The 11229-nt window shown below is 37.9% G+C and overlaps 2 protein-coding genes and 2 non-coding genes across 8 annotated transcripts in view; 2 read left to right on the top strand and 2 right to left on the bottom strand.

Moving 5' to 3' along the window:
• Positions 1-19: 19 nt before the first annotated feature.
• On the bottom strand, positions 20-8308 carry LOC116848628 (27 kDa hemolymph protein-like). Its single transcript, XM_032824926.1, has 4 exons — positions 7982-8308; positions 2199-2666; positions 1767-1929; positions 20-1601 (listed from the first exon to the last, which is right to left on the bottom strand). The coding sequence occupies exons 1-4, from the start codon at positions 8019-8021 to the stop codon at positions 1337-1339; spliced, it is 936 nt and encodes a 311-aa protein (XP_032680817.1). The 5' UTR covers positions 8022-8308; the 3' UTR covers positions 20-1336.
• A 311-nt stretch (positions 8309-8619) lies between these two features.
• Trnad-guc lies at positions 8620-8691 on the top strand. The gene has a single exon. It is a non-coding gene; the product is annotated as a tRNA-Asp (tRNA).
• Positions 8692-9009: 318 nt separating this feature from the next.
• Trnag-gcc lies at positions 9010-9080 on the top strand. Its single transcript has one exon. It is a non-coding gene; the product is annotated as a tRNA-Gly (tRNA).
• Positions 9081-10177: 1097 nt separating this feature from the next.
• LOC116848604 (calcyphosin-like protein) overlaps positions 10178-11229 on the bottom strand; it is a 10409-nt gene continuing 9357 nt past the window's right edge. For all 5 annotated transcript variants that reach the window (XM_032824873.1, XM_032824877.1, XM_032824878.1 and 2 more), the window contains one exon: positions 10178-11010. In XM_032824873.1, coding sequence (XP_032680764.1) covers positions 10909-11010 — 102 coding nt within the window. In that variant the 3' untranslated portion in view covers positions 10178-10908. The remainder of the gene's footprint in view (positions 11011-11229) is intronic.

The raw sequence follows: 11229 nt of genomic DNA, 5'->3' as shown, positions 1-11229 counted from the left end.
ATATATATATATATATATATAATATTGTATATATATATAATATATATATACAAGGTGTCTCATAATTGTAACACACCAATTCCATAGGAACGTACAGCTAAGCGAGAGGATTAGAAAAGTCTATTTTGCGATAACGCGTCTAGTTTATTAGTAACAACCTGTAAAGTTTGGCGTTTGTCACGCCCATCGTGGCCTATAGACGCTGTGTGCGTTGATGACCGTCGTGATGGCGTTTTGACGCTTTAACGCTGCCGACCTGCGGTGAGGGGACGATGAACGCGCCGCGTTACCGCTCTGCCTCGACGCACACAGCTCGTCGCGGAGCATCTATAGGCCGCGATGGGTGTGACATACGCCAAACTTTACGCGGTTGTTACTAATAAACTAGACGCGTTATCGCAAAATGGAAGGACTTTTCTGATTGTTCTCTCGTTTAGCTGTATGCCCCTATAGAGTTGGTGTGTTACAATTATGAGACACCCTGTATATATACACATATATAAATATAATATACCTACATATATTACACATCAATAGAGAAAATATATATTTTAAAACAATAAACTATATAACCTTTACTGAAGAATAAAATTAATTTTATTCTCCATATTAAATTAAAAGAAAAAATTGATATATCTGTATAGAATCATTCAGTAAACTGTACTATAATTTGAAAATATATATTTTAATTTATTTATTCTAATTCTAGTTCTCATTAATTCTCATATTACTTTCATGTAAATATAGTAATAAAGTATAAATTCACAGAAGAAGAAGTTCAAATTAAGATTTTGGTTGATATGAAGAGCAAACAATATGTTTAAAACAATATATCTAAAAGAAACAATATGTTATCTTGTTAGAAATATAACACTTTTTATAGTGACTTATACGAATCGCTCATTATAAACTTTTGATTCACTGTCATATACTCTAAAATTTCCTCTCTGAAATGACTGGCACGATTAAGATCATGTTATAATTGCCAATTGAAGATCATACAACATATTGCAATTGCAATCTGTACTAAGATTGGCAATTGTTCTTGAAGAAAAAATTAATGATAAAGATGAAATAATTGTTGCAGATTGGTGTTTCAGAAAAAAATCGTAGAGAGCATTAGTAGTCACAGACATTAATAAGAACATTTCGGGCCGCGTGTTTGCTACCGCGCGATTGAATATTGGCACTTGATTGATATTTCGACTCGATATTCAACCAGTCTTCAGCCTTGTCCTAATTGGTCGAGTATCAATCTTCGATTTACAATCTTAATACGATCCCAATCTCTGTTTTGATAATGATTTAAGGCTATTTCGACATGCATTTTAATGTCTTACGCTATCATACCAAAGAAATTTTGCTTACTACAGCTCACTATAGCAGATAAAATTACTAGTGCAACGGTAAAAGCGCCTGACACACGAGGAGCACCGGACGTTCCATCGGCGGTGGCAGCGGCGCTCTGCGCGTTTAGTATGTTCTCGCACGGTGTTACCTTCTTGACGAAATTGAATATAGAATCCACGATGTTCGCAGGCGTCGGGTCCGTGCAAGTTTCCAGTTCCTTCACCACGCAAGCCTGCAGATTGTTCATGTCCCTGTGCGACACGCGAAAGCAGACATGAGACTTTATTTTGTACAAACTAATAAACGCAGTTCTCTTGTACGCGATACAATATTTTTCATCGATGGTCTGCCTTATCTCGCAACGATAACGTAAAAGTCATTGCATAATTATCAAAATTGTTTCTCGCATAACTCACGTGCATTCTTTGCTTTCAAAGTTCAATCTCGGCAGACTCTCGAGTCCTATCAGGCCGGAGGGATCACTTTTCGGTATATAGCCACTTAAAGTTTTATTGGCGCAGTCTTGAACAGCCTGTTGTTTGGCTTGGAAGCATTCCGGTCCTCCAGCAGCTATGAAGACTACAAAAATAACATAATTTCAACTACTACAACATTACGAAACTCGAAAAGACGTCTGAGAGACTTTCCAGAATCATTTTTGGATATTCTTAAGTATTCTCAAAGGTCTCTCTCTCACTATCTCACTCTCGTATCTCTAAAAAAATGGTTATTATTCTAAAAAAAAGTGGCTCTAAATGTGTTTATATGTCACGCTTCGAGACACTTTTATCGATAAAAAAGTTCAGAGTGAAGGTCAATGTCTAAGCCGATTAATTTAATTTACATACGGGCGATACGATCTCCTTCCTTGAAACAAATAAACTCCAACATCGAGTCAGTGATATTCATGACGATTTTCTTATTCTCTCTCTCCTTTTCATCCAGGCATTGCTCCAGCACTTCAGTGAAGTTGCTCACGCAGGCGCGCAGAATCGAGCGCTTGTTGCAATACTTCTTGAACACAAGATCTAGATCGCCGTTCGGCTTGTGAAGCTCCATTTCTGCCTGGAGTTCCGTAACGTTGATGAGCGACTTAAGGCACTGTTCCACCTTCACCTGGGCATCATGTACGTTGTCGAATGCGTCTGCTCCGCCGTTTCTTGTACACTTCTCCTTAAAGAGATTTTTCGCCTCCTCCACACTGGGCAGTGCTGATGTGTCTACATTAGCCAGCTCCGGTATCATTTCGCGGAGTTTCTCGTCGGGTACAGAGAGGTTTTCCCCGAATTCTTGCGAATGCGTGTGCCCGAGAAAACCTGTGAAAGAAAAAACGAGGAGTTTACGGACTGTAATCATTGTTTGAAAAAGGGAAATGGATAGTAATTAATTTACATTGTCGGTAGTTACACAGTAAAAATTGCCCGCTACTTATGTCTTATGTTATCACCTCAATAACATGAAATGCAATTCAAATGCATTCGCTTGTTAGTCAACGTTCGCGCAATGATGACTCGTATTTTTATCGGTATTTTTATCAAACGTATGTTCCGTGGATTACGATAAAGCCGCATATTTTATCGAGACTTATCTCGAAACTGCACATGTATCGCCACAACTACGAGAACGATTAATGTTTTCTTTCATTTTTTCTGCTATGCTTTAGCCTCACTTAAGCGTAATTAATACTGTTACATCGTTTTGCACGCGCAGTGCTATCGTGTCATTTCTGTCTCGCATAAAAAGAGAGTGTCGTTTGCTCTATTCTGGAAGTAATTTCAGTTTTTTTCTTCTCATCAACGTAGTCGGTGAAAATTTATGCGTGAAATGGAAACAATCAGCGTGCAGAAAGATCGTAGCACTTTTTACAATAAATTTCACTACGTCTAATAGAAGAATTTGTTTTGCGACAATAATTTTCTGGCAGAAGATAAATTTTCTTTCTTGCCAGTTATAATCGATCGACCGAACATTGTGTATTTGATGCTTTCATTAGTGTTTTCGTCTCGTGCCCGTTCGAAACTCCCAGATGTATTCCCGAATTGTCAATCGCTCGGGCATGAGGAAGTGTTTTGCTGATAGTGGAATGCGGGATCCTCAATGACTCATAAGTATCTAGACTGTGTTAAGATTCTCGCTGACGCCCATTCATGTCATTCACATTTGTATAAGAGAGAATATTTGTATTGCGACAGTATTTGTATTGCGACAGTATTTGTAAAGGATGAATCATGACGGTTTGAGTCATTATAATAATGCTGTGGACAATTGTGAAATGATTATTGGAATTCCGTTAAAAATTATAATTTCTTGCAACTTTTTCGTCACCGAAATTATATAGCACTCGATCTTCGAGTTTTGTTTCAAATCTCAAATGGAAATCACTGCGATATAGTAGTATAGGAGCAAAAGTTGTTCTATGTTACGTAACATATCATTCAACGTGTTTTACGTTACATAAATAATATCAGTGGCAGTAATGTTCAGTTTTGCAGTTAATCACGCATTAATTCGCTTGGTAAGAATCCGAGCTGAACTGTCATAATTACTCGTTATCTCCAGTTGCAATAAAGTAATCGGAATGTTTACCTCTGGACTCCTCGTTGCAACATTACCTTGACATTGAAAATCGAAGATCGTGTCGCACATCTCGACCATGTGCTCGTCTCAGATCGAAAAAATCTCTTATTCGCGAGTTGACCGCGAGCCAGCCGTCATTCCCTCCTTCGCGTAAAAATAAATCATATTCCTAATCGACCGGGACTTTGTACTCCGCGTCAGCAATCGCGTTTTATCTCAATTTTTCTTTTGTTGCTTTTCTATCTGCCGACACGCGTTGTGTCAAACGCCACACAGTCACGAAATGCCGACCTCGGACACTTTTCTTTCCGTATTCCTTGACGGTTATTTTGCATAAATTATTCTTTTGCATAAATTATTATTTTGCATCTATTATTGTGCGCGAGAATATCTCGACGACGAGACATCGTGCCTTTATTTTCTGCTCTTTTCTTCCTTTTATCATGAGACGGGACCAATTGTTTCTACGGCGCGATTTTTAGCACGGTAGACGCGCAAAAATATCACTCCACCGCTGAGAAAACGATTACTCAGTTTACTTTCTTTCTTTCAAGCAATGATTATCTTCAATACAGAATATTCTCATAATAATTGTCTTGATCAGTAGTCATAAAAATATGCTCTTGATAAATTTTGAAAAAGCTCATTATTGTATACTTAGAAAAATAATCTATTCTCTTTATGTAAGAATATATTGTAAAACTTTATCGAAGGAAAAGTTGTGGTTCGATTCTATGTAGTAAGCAAACCAAATTGTTGTTTTAATTTTGTTATTTCTGATTGAAGTGCTAATTTACTAGGATCCAGAATATATTTTCATGCTTTCATAATTTGATGCTTATGATGAACTCTTATGATAGATTTGCAGATATACAATTATGAAATGCTTGAAACAAGGAACGTTCACTTGAATTATTTTTCAGTGTGTATACACTGAGAAGAAATATTAGAAAATTTATTTGTGAAATGTAAAGTTTATGAAATAAAGTTTATTTCTGTATATAAACTTTATATCCCACGAATAAATATTCAAACACTTTTCTCACTCTAACAATATACTGAGAAGAAAATACCTGAAAATTTGTGGAATATAAAGTTGATCTCAATGAAATAACGTTCCTTTCTGTGAAGTTAATTTCTGCGACATTAAATTTTCAAGTATCTCTTTCTCTTGATTATAGAGTCACCGATTGGCACTGGCAATAAAGCTCGCGAGGACACATTTAAATGCATAATTGCGGGGCAAAGTGCGAGCGATGCGCTGTATGACTGTATTAGTAACTCGCCGATCAACGATCGAGCGTGTTATCGAGCGCGGACCGATACGAAGATTCGATGATCAAAGACGACCAATTTCCTCTTCACATTCGAGTTGGTCTCTCATTAAGTAAGATAGCCGCTCACAACGCGATATCGTGATCAATCAGTTCTAAAAAGGAATCAGAGCATATACATTGATTTCATAGAAAATACGGTTGTCACTTGTATGGCTGCCACTGTCGTGTATTTTGTCTGAGTGCAATTGACCAACATCAACTACGTGTTCGTGCGGTTCTCTTCAGCTCGCAAAGTACTTTCCCTTACGTGTACTTTACAGAAGTTATTCGATTCGAGTGCGATTCACGTTGCACGTATACGCTGAGAAGAAAATACTTGAACATTTACTTGTGGCATGTAAACTCCACTCGTAGAAATAAACTTTATGTCCCGCAAATAAGTTTTCAAGTATTTTCTTCTCAATGTAATTGAGCGGCAAAAATACGATTAGAAATCGCTCATCGAGTCGGATAAAACGTTGAATACTTGGACTTAAACGCTTGGCAAAACACTATGCGGATGTGACAACGCCGAGAACATTGTTTACATTGCTGCGTAATGGATTACGTATCAGAAGTCAAACATTACATTCATATTGAGTCTATAAATATGATAAAACGTATTCGACGAGAAATTAATGAATCCTCCCTTTTGTCTCAGATTCAACTTGAAAATTTAATTAAATTCGATGTCAGCGATTTTGATAGTCAGATCGTTGCAGCGAACGCAATAATTGCTCCAGACTGAAAATCACACATGTGATCCGTATAGTTATCTGCGTCATCGCATTAATGATGTGATGCGTTATAATCGTTAAAACGTCCAATAACAACGAGTGTCTTATCGCAAAAACAAGTTACAAAGGTAATCCCGTTCGAATACCTCGATAATAACTTATAGAACCTCGGACTTCCACGTCCCACGTTCGAGGACAACTTCGAGGACGTTTGCGAATCTCGACTTGCGGACTTGTGACAAGACACTTATGAAATATTTTTATTGATGAATCGGCAGTGTGTAATTATCAAGCCTGTATATGTGTCTGTCTATAACGTGATTATTAATACAGTCGAATTTAATTAAATTTTCAAGTTGAATCTGAGACAAAAGGGAGGATTCATTAATTTCTCGTCGAATACGTTTTATCATATTTATAGACTCAATATGAATGTAATGTTTGACTTCTGATACGTAATCCATTACGCAGTAATGTAAACAATGTTCTCGACGTTGTCACATCCGCATAGTGTTTTGCCAAGCGTTTAAGTCCAAATATTCAACGTTTTATCCGACTCGATGAGCGATTTCTAATCGTATTTTTGCCGCTCAATTACATTGAGAAGAAAATACTTGAAAACTTATTTGCGGGACATAAAGTTTATTTCTACGAGTGGAGTTTATATGCCACAAGTAAATGTTCAAGTATTTTCTTCTCAGCGTATACGTGCAACGTGAATCGCACTCGAATCGAATAACTTCTGTAAAGTACACGTAAGGGAAAGTACTTTGCGAGCTGAAGAGAACCGCACGAACACGTAGTTGATGTTGGCACTCAGACAAAATACACGACAGTGGCAGCCATACAAGTGACAATCGTATTTTCTATGAAATCAATGTATATAATTTAATAAACTATTGTTGCAACTGCAACTGTAATATACTCTATAAAATGATTTATTAAACTACATACACTGATTCTACATGCAAAATTTACACAGTTGTTACATAATTGCCATTACTATGTCTTTTTCTCTGAATGTTTAGCCACACACGGAGATATAGTTTTTTTTCATATGAATTCTTTTCAGTTTTATTGTTTTTTTGTAACGCAGAAATGTTGCCCATCTAGCTAGAGAACATAGCAAATTTCATGAGAAATATAGCAAATCTTCGAAATAGCACATTTTAGTTTCCAAAATATAAGTAGCATACGTGAGATAAAAGGATAGTCAGCTACGACAAAATGTCGATTTATTTACAAAATATTATTTTTGCCACAGAATTCTCTCTGTGCAGGCAAAGGTTACTTGACCATTATTATTATTATTATTAATCATATACGCGTATCGTTGCATTACAAAATTACCATCGATTACAGCCATGATTACTCGATTACAGCGATTATTATAAATTGCAGGCACGGTCGCTCTCTATCGCAGATCTTCGACGTTCGAATCGCTATTCTGGAATATTCCGATTTTTTGTCATTCTAGTCCAAGCAATTAGTATGTTAACAAGAAGAGTAATCATAAAAACAGTCATGTATCTAACATGTAAGATAGATTGGTCTTTACAATCGACCGTCAGTGTTATTTGTTACGCGTGGAGGTTGTGTCAGACTAGATATTGGAGATTAAGGGCTATACAGTGTTTAAACATTGAAACTCGAACGATCGGAATAAAAAAAATTCAGATCAAAAAGTCAGTCAACTCGTTAAATCGTAATCTCCAACTCGTGATGCCTAATCTGGCTTGGCACATTGCGACAGAAATTCCGTGGTGGGACTACGTTAAAATGACAGCAAAGAAATAGAAGTTTCCTATACAATCACGTGATAACTCGACTCGTTGCACAACAAACCGTTACACATGATTGTATATAGATAGGAAATTTGTTTCCATTTCTTCGTCTATTTTTTACATAGTTCTACCACCGGTTTCGCAACGAGATGAACGGAACCCGTGAGAAGCTATGACAACGACGACAACGAGTGAACAATTGGCGCCGAGAACTCACCAAGGAGTAACACTACGGCAGTGAACGTGGTGTGCTTCATCTCGGATGTTCTACACTGCGCTCCCGAGGTAAACGATGACAGTGGTATCGCAGACTCGTTGTTCCGTAGCACTACGGTTTCTATGCGTCACGCCAACGTAAGCACCACATATACGTCGCACAAGAGACAGTGCGTGTTTTGACCTGGCCCGGCGCGTTGTTTGTCAACGAGTTCCTCGAGACGGATCGCAAACACGTCACGGATTCAGCTGAAAACAAGTAAAGCGAGGCAGGGAAGGGGTGGGTCGAGGAAATAGAAGAAAATCACAAAAGCAATGACGCGCGCGAACTGAGAGCGCTCGACGCGTGCGTCCTTTTTATACGCATGCGCCGCGCGCCATCTCTCGGCCGTGCCGCGCTCAAACTCGCGCGTAAAACAGGCTCAACCGGTAAGAAAGGTCGCATCGGAAGTGGAGCACTTTTAGCTTGGCTGTGTTACGTTAAGACATAGTATGTGTACCATATTTCACACTAATCACGTTAAAATAATCTGTGGACTTGAAAGGAAGCCTGTTTAATTTTCTATGCGCAATTAATTTGAATGCGAATTAGTCATGTCCGATTGTAATGAGCTGTTTTTAGAACACCTCTATCAGGTATCCTCGGTAGTATAGTGGTTAGTATCCCCGCCTGTCACGCGGGAGACCGGGGTTCGATTCCCCGCCGGGGAGGGTATCTTTTTTTTTCTTCTTTTGCAAATTGACAATTGTAATTTTAACATTTGTTACTTATTGCATTTTTATTTTCCACGTATAAATCACTTTGTACATCTTATTTTACGATTAATAGTACTTATGTAAAGTAAGATAAACGACAATTTGAGAATCAACGATGATATGGTAGATTTGCGGACGTATCTAAAATCGTAATTGGAAGGCATTTTAACATAACATGTGTGAGATATATAAACATGAATTTATGTAATTTAGAATGTGAAATTTAGTCCATGCTACTAATTCTTAAGTGTTTAAAAGAATGCTCTATGTCGAGCATCGGTGGTTCAGTGGTAGAATGCTCGCCTGCCACGCGGGCGGCCCGGGTTCGATTCCCGGCCGATGCAACTTTTTTTTCACTAATTTTTGCTTTTTTTCATTAATTATTGCTACCATTTTTTGCAACTGATGAATTTTACATGATTATACGTTAGCCAATTCCACAAGTCTCACAGTAGAATTTGTTGCTAAGAGTGTCAAGTTTGACTAGTTTCCTTGTAAATTCCTCACATTTAACTAGCGCAAAATTAATTCATCTCAATTAATTTGGAGCTACGATATCTTCGATTCCTGCTGAGTACGATGTCATATTTGTAGGAATCCTTATAAATCTTACAATCCCTGTAAAAGTGCACAGTACGACTCCACGACACCGTACTTTATTGCAGCGATTGATCTTTAATTACGCTGCACTAGGTTTCAATTATTTATCATTATCGATACCGGTAGCACGTAGAAAGGCTCGTTGTGTAATAGCTCTTTATTAGTGCTCTCGCCAAAAGGCATCGGTTGCAAGCGAAACGCTTTGACAGTCATATACAACTTTCGATTTTGCGCAAAAATAAAAATTTTTCTAATGACGAGGAGAGAGTGCGATAAATTTTTCACTTCCGTCGCGTGCAGCTCTTTTATTAATGGAGAGGCTCATTTCGCTGCAATTGGAGCCGTAAAATTTCGGAGTGTCGACGTCACCGTTTATTCCTCGATTGAACGTCAAGCTTGTCCGAGTGTTATTAATGTCCGTCTATATGTCAAATTCAAATGTATCTTTAGTATTTTTCTCTTTGATTGGATAGTTTTTTATAGCCTCAACTGAAACTGACTCAGTTTACGAACGGAAGCATTTCCTTTACGAGAAAGAAGGAGAAAGCATTGATTGCATTAATCACTATATCGTTACTAGGAACTACGTGCAGTTTTTATCATTATGTTTTCCGAGAAATAGATTGTGGTGGTTCATCTTTTTCCTTTTGCACAATACCAATGTGTTGTACATTTTAAACAATTACGTAACAATAGAATACATTTTACAGATAGCGTCGTTCGACCAATGGAAAAGTCAGAGCACACAAAGGACAACGAGATACGCGAGTTTTGTGTGTCATCTGGGGCGTGACGCATCGTTTATCAGGAAAAAACGGAACAATAATCATGTACACGTGTGTCGAAGTAATTTTTGCGGTCGGCAGTTCAGTACGTCTAACCGCGACTGTTTATTTGCGCAGAAGCAAACGCACGGTCTTACAGAAAAACGTTTAAAGCACGAGAATGCACGGTGTCTGTGCAGTGGTATAGCGTATATATGCGTGTTATACACTCGCGCTATATAAAATTGGACCCTACAACCAACTTCTGTCATTATCGACAATTAATTGGAGCGCCGAAGGGGAGAGAGACGGCGTAGAGTCGGCTGCGCTTTGATTCGATTCGCGAGTTCGCCGAACTACTCTCCAGAAATAGACTCATCTTCCGAGCTGCCTGACACTAGAATCTGTGGCAGGGAATGACAATAAGGCAACAAATAAATTTTTCTCCCGAGGCCGACCTCTTCCCCTTCGTCGAGGATGCGCGTTGCGATGAATTACGATTAATAGAATCGTATATGTATACAGAGATATATGTATATCTGCTATTAATTTCGATTATCGAAATCAGCTGGACGACTTACGATTATCAAGAATAGCTTACGTTTGCTTTTAGACTTGCTTTTAGACTAGCGATCAGCAATCACTACGTGCGAGTTTAACAATAAGCAAGGCACACTGGCTCGAGACAATGTAATAATGATGAAATTAATTTATACATTAGTTTGGTGTAGCCGCGACGGTTATCGTCGAACGGAAGGACGCAGAATAGGAGACGTTATGTTGTCGAAGTGTAACCGCCGGTCGAGATTCACAATTTGTAAGCGTTACGCATCATCAAGTCGAAGTACGCGTCGTGATCTATGCTCGCGCTGATAGCACAGTAATAATTCAAGAACTCTTCCTCCGTTACCTGAAACAAAAGAAGAAACGATTGTCATAAGCTATACAGGCTAGCTAGGCAGATAACGCGCATAATGTGCAGCAAAGAATTTTCAGGGAAAGAACTAGTAAATTAAAATTTTATTTAAATTATAATATAAATTTATATCAAGTATAAATTTATATTATGATGTAAAATATATATTCATATATATATATATATATATATATATATATATATATATATATA

The sequence above is a fragment of the Odontomachus brunneus genome, unplaced genomic scaffold, assembly GCF_010583005.1.
Source record: "Odontomachus brunneus isolate Ranch 3 - 2012 unplaced genomic scaffold, Obru_v1 Obru_scaffold_097, whole genome shotgun sequence".
Lineage (NCBI taxonomy): Eukaryota > Metazoa > Arthropoda > Insecta > Hymenoptera > Formicidae > Odontomachus > Odontomachus brunneus.
This window is presented reverse-complemented; position numbering and strand designations above follow the sequence as displayed.